This window comes from Girardinichthys multiradiatus, chromosome 18 (genome assembly GCF_021462225.1).
Source record: "Girardinichthys multiradiatus isolate DD_20200921_A chromosome 18, DD_fGirMul_XY1, whole genome shotgun sequence".
Taxonomy (NCBI): domain Eukaryota; kingdom Metazoa; phylum Chordata; class Actinopteri; order Cyprinodontiformes; family Goodeidae; genus Girardinichthys; species Girardinichthys multiradiatus.
This window is the reverse complement of record NC_061810.1, coordinates 26,954,015-26,972,817: the sequence shown is the minus strand read 5'-3', so window position 1 is coordinate 26,972,817 and position 18,803 is coordinate 26,954,015. Positions and strand designations below refer to the sequence as shown.

The following is an 18,803-nucleotide window of genomic DNA, read 5'->3' as shown; positions in this document are numbered from 1 at the left end:
CTCTGAGGTAAAGGCTTTTCATTTATTATAGAAACTAATGCTGTGAACACATTCAATAACATATGATTCTTTAAGGAAGGAAAAATGAAAGAAAAGCTATCTAAAACAAAAATAAAGAGCCACTGATAGAGCAAAAACTACAATGATGAATCAGACTTTTATGGTTCATATTGAACCTCAGCCTCTATGGTAGACAGCTGAGGTTAGCAAATAGGCATCATAAAATGAGATGATATAAGTCTTTTTAAGCATGAAAAAAATTACAAGACTTTTTTGGCACTTGTTCCCTTTGTCGAACATTAATCCGACAAGAATGAGGGTGGAGAGAGAAGGGGAAGACAGGCAGCAAATGGCTCGAGACCAGCAACTGAACAAAGGACAACTTGATAATGGACACAAAGCCTAAATCAATGTTTTTGGTTTTTTGCATGGTTACAGGGCGTATGCAAAAAGTAAAAACTTAAATTTAACCTCGTCTCTGCCCTTGACCCTTCTTTTAAAATTCCAACTCCCGATTTCAGTGTCTGCTGGGTGTGTGCCACTCCTTAAGAGAATAATGATAAACCTTCTTGTTTATCTCACCAGAGGTCACAGTGCTGTGCTCATAGGCTAAGGGAAGACTAAAGGAAGGAAAGGGAGGAAAATAAGTCATTCCTTTCCAGCCACTCAGGCCAGACCCAATAGCAACTTGTTTTGGGGGGTACTCTGCCTGCCTAGGATAAGAGACAGCTATTGTATGATTCTCTCCTGGGGACGTGGGGGCGTTGAGAGGGCACCAGTGTTTTGGGGGGTACTCTGCCTGCCTAGGATAAGAGACAGCTATTGTATGATTCTCTCCAGGGGACGTGGGGGCTTTGAGAGGGCACCAGTTGATTGAGAGAACTCAAGGGAGGAGTGGGAGAGAAATTTGAATTTCTGCTCAACTCCACAACATTGAGGACTGGGACAAAGAGACACTTTGATGACCAGAGTAGCAGAGAATTTCACATTGCTTCACCATGGTAATTACATGTAGTGGCATTAATCAAAATAAATTAACCCACTGACATGTTTCTCCTGTTTGCCCGTCTGGGTATAGTTTGGCACTGAGAGAACATAAAACACAAAATGAGGATACATATAAAAAGTTAATTACTCCAGTTTAAATATAAGAAAAGATAAATGTGGACTGAGCAACATCTGCAAGATATCGGACTAATCAATCCCTTTCTATGGAAAAAGTTTTGCAGTAAGATATTTGTTTTTTCTAATGGTTCAGATGTTTTAAATAATCTTGAATTTAGTTAAAAAAAGAGAAAAGTTGTGAAAAAATAAATAAAATTAGAGTGTCTCTAGAATAGATCCCTGTGGAACACCATTGGCTACATCAATGTACAATTAACACTATAAAAAATTTAACTTTTCTTTTTTTTATAACCTCTATAAGGCATGTAAAATGTACTTTATAATTATTTTTCAGTTCAAGATGAAATTCTTTGGCTCTATGAGGCCATTTTGCCACTTGTCTCTTTTCTATTAGGTTTTATAATTTAGAAAAAAAAAGTGATACGGAAAACTTTATGAAGAACCTTTTTAAGTTGTTAGAGGTTTGTGAGCAATAAAAAGACACTTCAAACAAATCTTTGTATAAAAGAATTTGCTGCTGTTTCACAGATGATAGGTTATGTGTCATGGAGCAGGAAACTGCTACTGCTGCCTGCAAACTGTTGAACATCCTGCAGATGCACAAACAAAGCCCTGAGAAGACAGAAATGTCACACCATGGGACCCCAGCCTTCTTAGTCATCCCCTTGGTATCTCTCTGAGTCACACAAGGAAAACCACTACTGCCTAGTTAACCTCACCTTTTCTCTATCCTCTTTCCATTGCTGCCTCTCAGTAAGCAACAGAGATGGAGAAATAACAGGCTGCCCCCCAGGGTCTTAACTTAACTTGCACTCCAGTGATTTCTACTATGTGCAGTTTGTGTTTTTTCCCAAAGAAGCCCGTAGTCAGCCAAACTTCCCTTGTCCTTATTCTAAAACACACACAGACGTATTCTAGATGTAAGTTTATGTGAAACTGGTGTACTGGTCAGCAGCCAAAGATATCATCACATCCTAAAATAAACTGTATCATCTGGGGAACAGAAGACCTGCCGAATGTCATGGCAAGAGCCACAGATCTTCAACACTGTAGAGAACGAAACCTTTGCAACGACTGCTTCATAAAAATATCTCATATTACAGTGAAGACGTTTGCTTCGGTTTAACATTTCTTAGCTTGACCACAGTCCAAAGAAAATATGCAGTACTTTCCAAAAACACGGATACCACTAAAACTTTGTTTTAGTTTGTTATATTACAACAGCAAACTTCAATGGATTTTACGTCAACGGCTTTTATGTGACAGACCAACACAAAAAAGGTGCTCTGATCAGATGAGACCAAAATTGGCATTTTTGTGTCGTGGAAGGATCTCGGGTCGGACCAAAGTGCAGACAAGAGCTCAGTAGCCACATCATAGTTTATTCCACACTCCAGGTACTATGGCAAAACGAAGCATGAACAAAACATAGTCATGGTAAACATAGCATAAACGAAGCATAGACAAAGCATAGACATAGAAAAGGAACCAACGAGGAACTAAGCAAACAGAACAACTAATATACACAGAGCACAGAGAGGGGAACAAATGGCAGGTAATCAAAGAAACCATGAACAGGTGTGACATGGAACAGGTGAAACAAATACAAAGGCTGAGGATGGGTGAAAGGACTAAACAAACAGAAAACACAAACTAAGCAAGAGAATAAATCAGAGGAGGAAATAAAGAACTAGAATAACTATGAACTAAGTAAACAGAGAAACTAGAGGGGAACATAGAAACAATAACGTAAGAAATAAACAAAGAGCCATAAGGAGAATCTAAATTACAAAATAAACCATCAAGTCCAACATGTCACTCCATGACATTTTGGCCTACAAGCAGAATGTTACTTGTAGAAGAAATCTAACACTGCACATGTCCCTGGGCATAATTCCCCATGGGTGAAACACAGTGGTGGCAGCATGATGATGTGGTAATGCTTCAATTCAGCGGGGACAGAGAAGTGAGTCAGTGTTGATGATGAGATGGATAAAGTTAAATGCGGGGCAACCCTGGAAGAGAAAACGTTTTGGAAGGAGCAAAAGACTTGAGACAATCAGTGGAGCTTCCTCGTCCAACAGGAGCACAACCTGGACTAACAGCCAGACCTAGAATAGAACGGTTTAGATCCAAGCATATTCAAGTGTTGGAATGGTTCAAAGTCCAGACTGAAACAAGAATCTCCAGCATACAATTGGTCTTGAGCTATTTTGCAAAGAAAGGAATGCACCACAATTTATGCAAAGCTGAAAGAGACATACCCCACAAGACATGCAGCAAAGGGTGCCAAGTTCAAAAGGTCTTCCTTCATAGTATTCACTCTGGATGGGTAAATTCAAACCATATTATAAAAACATGCTTTTTATTCCACTTGATTATGCATGAATATGTGTTGATGTATTACTTATGCAAATTAAAGATATTGAAGTTTGTAGTTTAAACATGACAAATGAAAAACTTCAGGGACTATGAATATGCTGACAAGGCACTGTATGTTCATACAGTCCACTGTCACTGTAACTGATACAGTGTACTTTTGAATCGTTTGCAGAAAGCTGAGGAGCAGACAAGGGGAGGATGTTCCCCACAGTGAAGCTCACCAGTTAGTCAGCTTGTCCATCTGTCTCCTTGTCCTCCTGCCATAAAGTGGGCTGCTTGCTTTCTGGCTTCCTTGCATTGTTTTTTGTTTTTTTTGTGATATACAACAAAAATCCTTGCATGGTCAAAGGGGGGCATTCAAAACTAAAAAAATAAGGTAGAACTTAACGTGGAATTTTGTGCCTTGAGCATACCTTTGCAAATTAAAATTATAAATCGTATTCAGAAATGTATGTGAATGTATGTATGCATCAGATATATGTAAAAAAAAAAAATATATATATATATATATATATATATATATATATATATATATATATATATATACACACAGTGCCTTGCGAAAGTACTCGGCCCCCTTGAACCTTTCAGCCTCTTGCCACATTTCGGGCTTCAAACATAAAGATATAAAATTCTAATTTTTTGTGAAGAATCAACAACAAGTGGGACACAATCGTGAAGTGGAATGAAATTTATTGGATGTGTCAAATATTTTTAACAAATAAAAAACTGAAAAGTGGGGCGTACAATATTATTCGGCCCCCTTGCGTTAATACTTTGTAGTGCCACCCTTTGCTGCAATTACAGCTGCAAGTCTCTTGGGGTTTGTCTCTATCAGTTTTGCACATCGAGAGACTGAAATTCTTGCCCATTCTTCCTTGTAAAACAGCTTGAGCTCAGTGAGGTTGGATGGAGAGCGTTCATGAACAGCAGTCTTCAGCTCTTTCCACAGATTCTCGATTGGATTCAGGTCTGGACTTTGACTTGGCCATTCCAACACCTGGATAAGTTTATTTGTGAACCATTCCCTTGTAGATTTGGCTTTATGTTTTAGATCATTGTCTTGTTGGAAGATAAATCTCCGTCTCAGTCTCAGGTCTCTTGCAGACTCCAACAGGTTTTCTTCCAGAATGGTCCTGTATTTGGCCCCATCCATCTTCCCATCAATTTTGACCATCTTCCCTGTCCCTGCTGACGAAAAGCAGGCCCAAACCATGATGCTGCCACCACCATGTTTGACAGTGGAGATGGTGTGTTCAGGGTGATGAGCTGTGTTGCTTTTACGCCAAACATATCGTTTTGCATTGTGGTCAAACAGTTGGATTTTGGTTTCATCTGACCAGAGCACCTTCTTCCACATGTTTGGTGTGTCTCCCAGGTGGCTTGTGGCAAACTTTAAATTAGACTTTTTATGGATATCTTTGAGAAATGGCTTTCTTCTTGCCATTCTTCCATAAAGGCCAGATTTGTGCAGTGTACAACTGATTGTTGTCCTATGGACAGACTCTCCCACCTCAGCTGTAGATCTCTGCAGTTCATCCAGAGTGATCATGGGCCTCTTGGCTTCATCTCTGATCAGTCTTCTCCTTGTTCAAGATGAAAGTTTAGAGGGACGGCCTGGTCTTGGTAGATTTGTAGTGGTCTGATACTCCTTCCATTTCAATATGATTGCTTGCACAGTGCTCCTTGGGATGTTTAAAGCTTGGGAAATCTTTTTGTATCCAAATCCAGCTTTAAACTTCTCCACAACTGTATCTCGGACATGCCTGGTGTGTTCCTTGGTCTTCATGATGCTCTCTGCACTTTGAACAGAACCCTGAGACTATCACAGAGCAGGTGCATTTATACGGAGACTTGATTACACACAGGTGGATTCTATTTATCATCATCAGTCATTTGGGACAACATTGGATCATTCAGAGATCCTCACTGAACTTCTGGAGTGAGTTTGCTGCACTGAAAGTAAAGGGGCCGAATAATATTACACGCCCCACTTTTCAGTTTTTTATTTGTTAAAAAAGTTTGACACATCCAATAAATTTCATTCCACTTCACGATTGTGTCCCACTTGTTGTTGATTCTTCACAAAAAAATAGAATTTTATATCTTTATGTTTGAAGCCTGAAATGTGGCCAGAGGTTGAAAAGTTCAAGGGTGTCAAATACGTTCGCAAGGCACACATTTATATGTATATACTGTATGTATATATGTATATATATAAATACTACAGATGGTTTAAGACAAAAGATTTTTGATGTCCTCATCTTTTTGGAGGAAGGATTTGTTTGAACAGAAAACAAACAGAGGAAGCTGACTGCTGGCCTGCCGACTAACCATAAGGATGGATACCATAAAAGGAGCATGTCTTGAGGCTCAAGGTCCCAGACACAGAAATGTATCGACCTTTTATAGCTTCATGCACTCCTCCTATGTATCCACGTTGGCATCGTTAGGAGTTTAAAACAATTGCTGGTTCAGAACGGGATTTCCTATGATGGTATCAATTTCCCACTGTAAGAAAGAGACACTCGGTGCTGAGGCCTAAAACAAGGAAGGAAGTAGTGTTGATATTGTTCTGGGTTGTAAAGTGTTTTTTGTTGCATTGTCACAGGGGTTGCAGATGTAATAAGACAATATATGCATGTACTTCTGAGAGATAACATCCATGTTCACTCAACTCATTAGATTATTCTCCCAAACCCTCACAAGTTTATTTCTCAAGCTGAGTCCTTTAGTTATTTATTGGACCATATCCTTCCTGAATTCATGTGCATAAAGCTAAGTTTTAAAAAAGTATTGTACAGATAATAATTAAAAGAATAATAATAATATAATGGACTACACAATTTAAAAAACTGGCTTTTACTTAATTCTAAATAATCTAAAGGCATTGTATTTGCCCTCAGTTATATAGTTTTTATTTTTATTATTTTTAGTGTGGGCTTCCCAATGTATCTGTGTCTATTCTATTCTATTCTATTCTATTCTATTCTGTGTTTCAGTTGAACTGTTTACTTGTGTCAATGATCAAGTGCTAAATTGAAAACGATTCATTAGAATAAGCTGAAAGAAAGTTTCAGTTATTGTTTAATTCAAAAAAGACTGTTTCCAAGCAACTTCAACGGGGCAATGCAGTAAAAGCGGCTTCCGGAGCTGAAAGAATCGGTTCTTTTTAATGAGTCGAGCCAAATGATTTAGATCCCGGAAAGGAGTCGCAGTTCCCATCCCTGGAAGGGAGGTCAGCTGACGTGACCCAAACAAACATGGCGGTGTTGATAACGTCGTTAAACATCTCAAATATTCCAGTGAGATTTTTTTTTTTTTTCTAATTTCACTTGGTTTCATTCAACATCTTTCCGCGGTCTCAATATTCGGTGACATTGACGTTCATCTGGGGAAGCATTTCTGGATCGAATCAGGACCACAGACCTAATACGAAACCAGGAACATAAACGGAAGTGTTAACGGTTTGTTTAAAACCAAACATCCGCTTCTGCAAGCGCGTGTGTTTGGGACGACATCCCGTCGCTTCAGTGAGCAGAAGACTTGATAAACGTAAAGAGAAACGGCTTTGTGTTTAATGAAATGAAGTGCTGTGCTGCAGTACCGGTTCGACCGACGCTAACAAAGAAGTAGACGGCCGCACAAGATGTAACGTCTACTGAAAATTAGCCAGCATGTGAATGGATACCACATCTGAGCACGGAGAGGTAACTGGTTAAACTGAGCATAAACCACCATGGGGTTGGTGAACGTTGTGATTTCCAGTGCTGGGAAATGCCTGGATGTTGCCGGTTTACTGTTGGACCTGAACTTCCTGGTCGTTCACACCGTGGTGAGGACTCTCCTGGCGATCATCGCCTTCATCACCAACCTGCCCACCCTGATCATTAACCTGCTGCTGCAGCTGGGGAACCTCACCCTGTTCTCCACCGTGTACATGGCAGAGACAACATCAAACCTGGCCCACGGGGCGGTCACCCTGCTGGGCAGCGTGGTGCTGGCTCTGGAGGGGCTCCTGGAGAGTCTGAAGATGGTGGGCTACCTATCGATGCACGTCCTGCTACGTTGCAAGGAGCACCTGTGCAGGGGTCTGGTGTCTGTCTTGGAGGGCTGTGGCATCGCTGTCAGCCTGGTAGTTTATTTAACGAACACAGTGGTGAACTTTGCACTAATCGCCACCCAGAACCTCTACCTTGCAGCTGTGGGTGTGTGGCAGACGGTGTCCAGCCCGCTGCAGAAGGTGCTGGAGCTCACCCTGACCTTCTTCACCTTCCTGTACAGCAGCCTGGCCGGAACGTCGGCGTTTCTGTGGTCTCCCTGTAAGCTGCTTCTGGATTTTATTGCCTCCCTTGTCCACATGTTCATCTCTATCTTCATCCTGAACATCTATGGCCTTCTGCTTACCGTCACCATTGCCCTGATGACCACCGCCTACCTGAACCCCAGACTGAGCCGACAAGCAGCTGTGCACATTTTGGTTTATGTGAACTCCTTTCCGGCTCTGCGAAGACTGTATCGGACTCTCTGGCGGCTCTCCTCAGCCCCGTGGACCAGCCCAGATTCTCTACAGCGTAATATGCAGCATCTGCGGAGGAGGCTTCAACATCTCTACCTGCTGGAGAGAAGATTTTGGCGGCAGTTGTCTCATCACAGCAGCCTGCTGGGCCTGGTGCTGCGGACAATGTTCCATAGGAACAATGCCAACAGAGTGAGAGGTGACGGCGACACTGGAGAGGAGCGACGGGACCCACCAGATGGAAGAGCAGGAGATGGAGCCCACCAGGAGATGCTGGATTTACCTTCAAGTTCTGATGGATCACTAAAGACGTCTCCATCTTTAGGCAAAGATGGTAAACTTCTGCCTGCTGAAAGTCTGCTTACTCTGTTAAAAGAGCAGGAGGAGAGGAAAAAGTGTGTTATCTGTCAGGACTGCACTAAGACAGTGGTGCTGCTGCCGTGCAGACACCTCTGCTTGTGTAGAGGCTGCACCAACATCCTTCTGAGGCAGCCCATCTACCAGCAGAACTGCCCTCTGTGCCGTCAGATGATCCTGAACACCATGGACGTTTATCTCTGAGGGAGCAAACTGAACCCATGCAGCAACGAGCCCAACAGCCTTAAAGTATTTAACCCTATAGAGAGTATTTCAATGATAGGTTTGGTGATATTTTCCTTTTTTTTTCCATGAAGCCCCCCCCAAAAAAAAAACACAATTTTTCCAAGTTGTGTGGTTGTCTTCAGTCACCAAAGTTCTAAATAAGTTTTGTTTTTAAAGATGGTCTGAAATGTTTTACACAAAACTTGATAAAAACAAAACATGTTTCTTGTAAGTTCTGTTTAGGTTGAGCTTTGTGGAATCTCTCCCCAAAACATTTAATAAACCTGTTTCAAATGTTACATTAGTTGAGAGAAATACTACAAAAACCAATTTACATCTGATTGTTCCTGGACTCCTGACACTTAATTCAGCAGTTTTCTCTGGTCAACATTGCCAAAGAATCAGTTTTTTTTTAGCATATTCATCCAAAAACCCAACCGTTTAGCTTCACCATCAAGGAAAGCATCTTATGCCCTTTTCTTTCTGCATTCTGCTTATTGGTTTCCATCCGAGGAACGTTCATGGGTTTTACTTCCAGTAAAGTGGTCTAAATATGATATTTAACATATGATCTACTAAATGCACCTTCCAGTTCTGCTGGAATGAATTGCAGCAACATCTGCTCGTTGAAAGAGGCGTGCTCACTAAATTAAACATTTACTACACCAAGTAAAATAAAAATGAAACTCAGCAGCTAAGCTACCTGCAGTTTTTGTATGTGCATCACTACTGCTTGGCATTATGGGAAATGAGGAACGTATGCCATGGGTGTGCCCACTGCTTGCTTGCAGGAATATCTCATTTTCACCAAGACCAACGTTTTTAAATATTCCACTCTTGCCTCGCTGGGGCTCAAGTGTTGTAGGCCTTGAACTGTTTACCTCTGCTTACGTCTTCAAACGTAATGCCGTCGACGTGCCAAGCTGTGAGATATTAGAGCAACACTGTGCTTTACTGCAGCAGTCTGCAACTACAGCCTTCGACAGTTTTATCTGTGTTGCATTTTCTACCTTATTTTCTATTGAGCTTCATTTCCTGTGGTTCTATCTATTGTTGGGGTGTTTCCCAGTCTTCCATATAAAGGTGTATTTTTACAGTCAACACCAAATAATCCATAAATAGTTTTTCTTTCCTTTTTTTTCGAAAAATGCGATTTAAAAACAGATTTGTTATGTTTTAAAAAAAAAAGGACCATAAACTGAAAAGGCTTCATGGTACAACTTGCTTTTGGTGCTCATTTGTTGCTTTCTGAAATGTTGAATATTTCTGAAATGTTCATATTGATCTGTTTAAAGTTTACAAGACGCTATTTTTGACGTGTTGCAGTGTTTTATTGTGGTTGTGGTGGAATCAATTTGGCCAATTTGCTTTTTTCAAAGCTTTTCTTCTCTTAATCGTGCTTCGCAAAGAGAAGTGTGATTTCACAGTAACAGCTGCATATTGTAACAGTCTGATTTCACCCTTTTCCTTATTAGTGAAAAGATCTGAATGCCTTGTTAATGAGACTGTTGTCATCCTAAGCTGCTCCTCTCAGGTATTACCTAAACACAGAAGATATTCCTTGTTAAAGTGGACTGAAAACGGCTCACACGACTGTTATCTGTTGCTATACCTGAAGTATTTAGCTGTATGGACAGTGTGAGAAATGATTGGGAAATGTGAATAACATGGGTTTTTTAAAACATGGCTGCCGTGTAACTGGCAAGTTCATAATAAAACCAGAATAAGTGAGTAAACTGTATGTTTTCTTTTTTATGAACCTAATAGACAAGTTTCCAGCTAAAGGCTAAGACACAGATTTAATGGATTTCAACAAATGATTAACCTATTACTATTTTTTTTAAACCACGGGTCCTTTTTATCTGTAGAATGCCAGCATATAGCAATAAGGATGTTTTGGTGTTTTGCACTTTTCTGAGACTGGAAAGTGGCAGAAATGAGGCATACCTCTCCCACTGTGGATCTTAGCCGATAAACCAACAGGAAGTAGCATATAACCATAATGTGGTTATATAAAGTAGGAAAGGAGAAGGACACATTGTTTTTAAATTTATTTAAAAAAAAGGAAAAACTGAGCAGTCCGGTCTCCCTTTATATTCAGCTGAGTGTAGAACCTCGTTTCATCGCAATTACAGCTTTCAGTCATATAGGGTATTTCTCCACCAGCTTTTCACATATACAACCTAAATGTTTTGCCTGTTCTCTGCAAGAAAACTCAAGATCAGCCAGACTGGATGGAGAGCAACTCTGTACAGATTTTAAATTAGAGTTTGACCCAGTGGACTTCCACTGGGCCATTATAACATGAATATGCTTTGATCTAAACCAATCTAGTACCTCTTTATTTTTAGGGTTGTTCTGCTGAATTGTGAACCTCTACCTGAATCGCAAGTCTTTTGCAGCCTTAGATTTTCTTCCAATATTGCCCAGAATTTAGCTTCATCCATCTTCCCATCAACTCTGACCGGTTTCCCTGTCCCTGTTGATGAAAAGTATCCCTACAGCATGATGCTGCCATTACCATGTTTGACTATAGGGATGGTTTGGGTTAAATTTTAGTCTCATCTGGCCAGAGCACCTCCTTCTAAGTGTCCCCTGTCCCCCCTATATGGCCTTTGGCAATCTTTAAAATTGGTTGCACTGGATTTTATGCACCAGAGAGGCTGAATGGACATGCATCCCACACTTTTGAGATGTTTTGTTAAAAAAGGTTAAAAACCATTAAGAATTTCCCATTTTCTTCACAGTTTTGAGCTACTTTGAGTCAGTTTATCACATAAAGTGCCAAGAAAACACTATTTTTGGTTGTAATTTGTCAAGACACTATGGAGTCCTTCCAGCGAGATGCAGGGTCTGCTCCCAGTGGGACATACCCTGAAAACCTCCAAAGGGAGGCATCCTGGTCCGATATCCAAACTACCTCAGTGGTTTGTTTATTCCTACAGCTACTTCTGCAGGACCTAAGAGGCTAATGTAACTTTACCCTAAGATAAACTTTTAGTGGGACAAACACCACAGTAGCATTTAAATGTACTCAGTAGCTGATTTCGAGTCATTAAAAGTAACTGTGCAGAAATTCACCAGTTCATTTGTAATGCAGTTACAGCAATTGAAAGACTCAAACCACAGCTGAATGTCTGAAAAAGATGTTGCAAGTCAGTGGTCCAGTTGATTTTAATACAAGTGGAACATATATTTTCATGTACAGATGTTGTTCTGAGTGAAGTTTGGACAAAAATATTGTTAATATGATGTGATGTCTCAATAACAAAAAGATATTTTTGTTCATTTTAGAGCCCCACAACAACAAAAAAAGATCAGCTTCGTCCCATTAAGTGTAATGCGTCCCAAATTACTCTTAAAGTTGCAAAATAAGAAAGGGAACTCTGATAAAAGCTTGAGGGCCAGAATTCAGTCAGGATCACAGTGTAATTCCTGATTGAAAAGCAAAAGGTATAATAGAGCGATGCTCGTTGCTGTGATCCATGACATTTTAGTTTTTTTTCCATGTATGACAAAACAAGTTGATTCAGGGACCAGACAGCCTTCATGCGCTCTGGGATTGTAAAGAAATATTTCCGAAGAGGCAGCGGACAGATGAGATCACATAATCCTTTCACTTGTGAACACATCTGATACTGAGGACAGAGAAACACTCAAGTTCAAAGATAGCTCAGCTTTCATGTCTCCCATATGCAGAGATAATGGGATTGCTCCGTGCAAGAATGTGAGGAAGGCAGCGGGGCTCAAGGATAGGGGGGGGGGGGAGTTCACTGATGGTCATTTTTTATAGACATGGCAATTCATCAAAGCCCTGTGGTTTTATTCATTTTGGTTCCCATTAAACACATCCCTAACATCCTGAAAGATGTCTGCGGCTGTTTAATAATGCAATTACTGACTTCTGTTGGAAGATTTGACAGATTGAGATATTTGTATGTAAATCTTAGTGATGTTATCATTTTTTTACAGCTGATTGATCATTTATCATCTCTTTAAGTAACCTTTGACCCAGCAGACACTTGTGTTTAACACTTAGAGTTAGTGATCAATAGCAATATAGTGTCTTTAGTCCAGCTCCAGCAGTATTAGGAGAACAGCAGGAAGCAACAACAACTAAAGAAAGTTTTATACTACAGGGATTCAGCCTCTTCCCTTTGACCTCAGCATTTTTGGCTGGGAACTGTGTGGGAAATCTCCATTGAATTTATCTGGATCTATTTTTTTCCTTATTCTTATGAGCTCTATCTCTGTTTACAACTAACAGTTCTCCATTGTGAGTAAACCTCATCTAAACCAGTTTAAGCCATTATAACACGGAGTTTATGCTGAGTTTAAGTTGATCCTTAAGGTCCTATCCTATCATGGACGTTCAAGAAAATATTCCTGCTTGAATAGGCCGGGAATGTTCAGACCAAAACGTTACCTTTGTAGGTCCTGGATGAAGGAATCCAATTTCCTCATTTCGGATGACAGTTCAGGTCTTTAATCAAATGCTTTTTACTGAACGTGTCTGCAGTTCAGATCAGGTCACTGAAACCCCCTGATCTGGACTGATCTCATCAGACTATGTTGATGTGATCAAGCCAGCATTAAGTGATATTGACATTCAATGAACTTTAAAGATACAGTTCATGGATGAATGCTGTTGGTTAAAAAAAACAGTTTGGAAAAACATTTCTGGTTTCATTAGCAGCTGGTAAGTAAACAAAAGACAGGTCGGTTTCAGCGATTCTTTCCTACCAATGGTTCAGTTTTCCAAGGTGCTTCTGGGTTAAATATTTTTCTGGCTAAAGAAGGTTTCAGTATTCAGCTACATGAGGGGAGAGTGGCAAAAACCATCATGATTTATACATTTTTAGCTGTCATTGATGGAGGAGATCAACCTGAGCCCAGCAGCTGAAGTAACATATTCATGTTTCTGCCGCTGATGTGCAGACATTTAAAACTCCATTAAGTATTTACATATTTTGAGAGTATGAGTCAGTGTTGTGTGGGCTTTCATACATTTAAAATGAGTAGAGAGGGTCGGAGAGGTCATCTTACTGACCTGTCTGCTCTGTGTTAAACAGACAAATATGATACTATTTTATATTATTATATATGACATATATGATAATATTTTAAGAAAACTAAATATCTACATAATTGCTGCTGTTTGACATTTAACACTTTTGCTTAAGAAACCTGTTTCCTTCTGTCAAATCTAAAACTTTGTAAGGATATATTAATATTGTGTTGTTTAATTCATAGACAGTATCGAAAATAACCACATAAATCTTTATTTAACCAATATAATTCAATTCAATTCAGTTTTATTTATATAGCGCCAATTCACAACACATGTTGTCTCAAGGCACTTCACAACAGTCAGGTACATACATTCCAATTAATCGTAACCATTGAACAGTGCAGTTGGAGTTAGCTTTTTATTCAAATTGGATAAAACGTTTTTCTGTCTAAGGAAACCCAGCAGATTGCATTCAGTCAGTGACTTGCAGCATTCCCTCCTCCCAGATGAGCATGTAGCGACAGTGGACAGTCACTGGCGTTGACTTTGCAGCAATCCCTCATACTGAGCATGCATGTAGCGACAGTGGAGAGGAAAACTCCCTTTTAACAGGAAGAAACCTCCAGCAGAACCAGGCTCCATGTGAGCGGCCATCTGCCACGACCAACTGGGGGTTTGAGAGAACAGAGCAGAAACACAAAGAGAACAAAGAAGCACTGATCCAGGAGTCCTTTCTATGGGAAGGAAAAGTAAATGTTAATGGATGTAGCTCCTTTAGTCGTTTCATCTAGAAAGAAAGAACAGATAAACTCTGAGCCAGTTTTCAAGGTTAGAGTCTGAAAGAGAGCACATAGAGTTTGTTACAGTTAAGCTCAGTAAATTGCCATGTCTAGGAGAGAGAAAGGGTTAAACACTAAAAGACAGGGCTATGTGGATCATAGGTAGAGGGTGAGCATTAAGTTGTTGCCAGCAGAAGCTTGGACGATGCCCCTCTCCAGAAAGGTGTCACAAGTAGACACAGAGCCAGGCCAGGTGTAGCTTCTAGGAAGAGAAAAGAGAGAACAAAGTTAAAAGCTGAAATAACAGCAAATAATGCAAAATTGGAGAGTTCAATTCAATTCAGTTTTATTTATATAGCGCCAATTCCCAACACATATTGTCTCAAGGCACTTCACAACAGTCAGGTACATACATTCCAATTAGTCCTAACCATTGAACAGTGCAGTCGGAGTTAGCTTTTTATTCAAATTGGATAAAAAGTTTTTCTATCTAAGGAAACCCAGCAGATTGCATCCAGTCAGTGACTTGCAGCATTCCCTCCTCCTGGATGAGCATGTAGAGACAGTGGACAGTCACTGGCGTTGACTTTGCAGCAATCCCTCATACTGAGCATGCATGTAGCAACAGTGGAGAGGAAAAACTCCCTTTTAACAGGAAGAAACCTCCAGCAGAACCAGGCTCAGTGTGAGCGGCCATCTGCCACGACCGACTGGGGGTTTGAGAGAACAGAGCAGAGACACAAAAAGAACAAAGAAGCACTGATCCAGGAGTACTTTCTATGGGAAGGAAAAGTAAATGTTAATGGATGTAGCTCCTTTAGTCATTTCACCTAGAAAGAAAGAACAGATAAACTCTGAGCCAGTTTTTAAGGTTAGAGTCTGAAAGAAAGCACATATTATTAGTTACAGTAAAAGCTCAGTCAATCGCCATGTCTAGGAGAGAGAAAGGGTTAAACACTGAAAGACAGGGCTATGTGGATCATCGGTAGAGGGTGAGCATTAAGTTGTTGCCAGCAGAAGCTCGGACGATTCTCCTCTCCAGAAAGGTGTCACAGGTAGACACAGAGCCAGGCCAGGCGTAGCTTCTAGGAAGAGAAAAGAGAGAACAAAGAGAGAACCTAAGCCACTTTAACTATAAGCTTTATCAAAAAGGAAAGTTTTAAGCCTAGCCTTAAAAGTAGACAGGGTGTCTGCCTCATGGACTAAAACTGGGAGCTGGTTCCACAGGAGAGGAGCCTGATAACTAAAGGATCTGCCTCCCATTCTACTTCTAGAGACCTGCAGTCTGAGAACGAAGTGCTCTGTTAGGAACATATGGAACAATCAGATCTCTGATGTATGATGGAGCTAGATCATTAAGGGCTTTATATGTGAGGAGGAGAATTTTAAATTATATTCTGGATTTAACAGGGAGCCAATGAAGGGAAGCTAAAATAGGAGAAATATGATCTCTCTTTTTAATTTTCATCAGAACTCTTGCTGCAGCATTTTGAATCAGCTGAAGGCTTTTAACTGCATTTTGTGGACATCCTGATAGTAACGAATTACAATAGTCCAGCCTTGAAGTAGCAAATGCATGGACTAGTTTTTCAGCATTACTCCTAGATAGGATATTTCTAATTTTGGCAATGTTCCAGAGATGAAAGAAGGAAATCCTAGAAACCTGTTTAATATGGGATTTAAATGACATGTCCTGGTCAAAAATAACACCAAGGTTTTTTACTTTATTATCAGAGGTCAATTTAATGCCATCCAGGTTAAGTGATTGACTAAGCAGTTTCTTTTTTAAAGACTCCGGTCCAAAGACGACAATTTCTGTCTTGTCTGAATTTAGAAGCAGAAAATGTAAAGTCATCCAAGTTTTTATGTCTTCAAGACATGCTTGTAGTCTATCTAACTGGTTGGGCTCATCAGGATTTATGGATAAGTAAAGTTGAATATCATCAGCGTAACAGTGAAAATGTATCCCATGCTGCCGGATAATTTGACCTATTGGAAGCATATATATAGTAAAGAGAATTGGCCCAAGTACTGAACCCTGTGGTACTCCACAATTAACCCTGGAGTTTAAAGATGATTTATCATTTACATGAACAAACTGGAATCTGTCAGACAGATAAGATTTAAATCAGCCTAGTGCTGTTCCCCTGATCTCTACAGCATATTCCAGCCTTTCTAAGAGAATTTTGTAATCGACTGTATCAAATGCAGCACTGAGATCTAACAGAACCAATACCGACACAAGTCTATTATCTGAGGCCATAAGAATATCATTAGTGACTTTCAGCAGAGCTGTTTCAGTGCTATGATGAGCTCTGAAACCTGACTGAAACTCTTCAAACAGGTCATTACTGTATAAATGCTCACACATTTGATTAGAAACTATTTTCTCAAGAATTTTAGATAAGAATGGAAGATTGGATATAGGTCTGTAATTTTTCAAGTCATCTTGATCAAGTGAAGGTTTCTTAAGTAAAGGTTTAATTACAGCTACCTTAAAAGCCTGTGGTACTAAAGATAGATTAATCATATCTAAAATGGGGCTGGTAATCAGAGGGAACACTTCCTTAAATAATTTGGTTGGGTTTGGGTCTAACATACAAGTTGAAGGTTTAGATGAAGCTAATATTTCTGATAACTCAGGAAGCTTCACAGGATCAAAGCAGTCCAAACACAAATCAGGTTCTGCAGTTATTTCCAATGTTGTCTCACTTGCTGAGGATGAAGTAATCATCTTCGGGAGTATGCCAAAGATTTTATTTTTAATATAATCAATTTTATTTAAGAAGAATCCCATAAAGTCATGACTGCTAAGAGCTAAGGGAATTGATGGCTCAACAGAGCTATGACTCTGTGTAAGTTTAGCACCTGTACTAAAGAGAAACCTAGGATTATTCTTGTTCTCTTCTATTAATGATGAGAAATAAACTGTTCTAGCTTGGTGAAGTGTCTTTTTATACAACAGTAGGCTATTTTTCCAGATTAAGTAGGAATCCTCTAGGTGTGTAGAGTGCCATTTTCTCTCCAATTTTCTAACATTGTGCTTTAAAGTACGCAGCTCTGAATTAAACCAAGGAGCTAGCCTCTTTTTCAAGGGGGCTGCATTGTCTAATGCAACTCCAATATAATTTTCATCTACCACCTATGGGATTTTATTTTGAACCACTCCTGCCACAACTGAGCAGATCTTTATAGTAGGATCAGAAATAGTTGTGTTGCTGCTGACAGGATGGATGCATAGTTTAATTGCTGAGCAGTGATACAACACCGCCACCTACTGAGCAAAGTAGTACAATAAACTGTGGAAGAACCAATTGTACAGAGCTGGAAGAAGAAACTGCCTCAAATATGTACAGTCATATTCAATAAATTAGAATATGCATTCCCATGAGGCTTGTTTGTCATATTAAAAGCACCTTTTGCAAATAACAGACTTTAAGCAAGTTTTAAACATACTTTTCATTAAGACCACATTTCTTTTGAAAAACAAAAATACTTTTTTTTGTATTTATGTTATATTCTAATCTTAAAATGCCAGGTTGTCATTAGCTGCAAGCAGAAATCATTCTAAGCAACAGATACAAATCTTTGAATATAACTCTGTGTAATTAATCTGTGTGTGTTTCACTTGGTGAATGGTGTTACCAAAATAAATGAACTTTTCAATAATATTCTAATTTATTGAATATGTCTGTATATGTATATTGATTTATCTCCTGGTCTGACTTTTGTTTAAACCTTTTGTATTTAGATCAGTGTTACTCAGAGCAACATGAGATTGTGTTCTTTCTTGTTTCCAAAAACCTAGAGTTGACAGACTTGACAATATCAAATTAACCTAAAACAAATATTCAACTGAGTAATAAAACAGCACAGTGAAACCGCCTCATGGTGCAATGTCTCCAACAATGACTCGAGTTTACGTCGTGTCTCTTTCTTTGGTCCTGAGTTTCAACACTGATCTGCGGGATAAGTATTTTTGCAAAAAGTCACCCTGAGCTACTATTCCCACAGAGACGCAAGGTGGTGGCAGCAGCATCATGTTGTGGCTACACTTTTCTTTCCTTTTTTTCTTTGCCCATAATTTAGCATTTTGGCCTACATGTAAAATGCTGTGTCATGGAAAACTAACAATTTGAACACACCATCCCCACAATGAAACATGTCTTTCTCTCCTAGATAAAGCCACTAAATGAAGTCCTGCTGCCGTTAACTCTTTACTTGTTCTTTGGCAGGTTGGTGTGTGTCTGCTTTGGCTTCTCAAGCCAGGTTCTGCTGGAGGTTTCTTCCAGTTAAAGAGGAGTTTTCCGCTCAACATGAATTCTCACTGTGTGCAATCTGCTTGGTTTCATTAGACAGAAACTTTAGCTGCATTGTTTTATATTGTATGCAGTTAAATTTGAAT

At 39.7% G+C, this 18,803-nt stretch overlaps 1 protein-coding gene across 1 annotated transcript; it reads left to right on the top strand.

Moving 5' to 3' along the window:
* Positions 1-6,649: 6,649 nt before the first annotated feature.
* Positions 6,650-10,344, top strand: rnf26 (ring finger protein 26). The gene has a single exon (XM_047390573.1). It carries the CDS (start codon positions 7,247-7,249, stop codon positions 8,585-8,587), a length of 1,341 nt encoding a protein of 446 aa, XP_047246529.1. The 5' UTR covers positions 6,650-7,246; the 3' UTR covers positions 8,588-10,344.
* Positions 10,345-18,803: the final 8,459 nt, after the last annotated feature.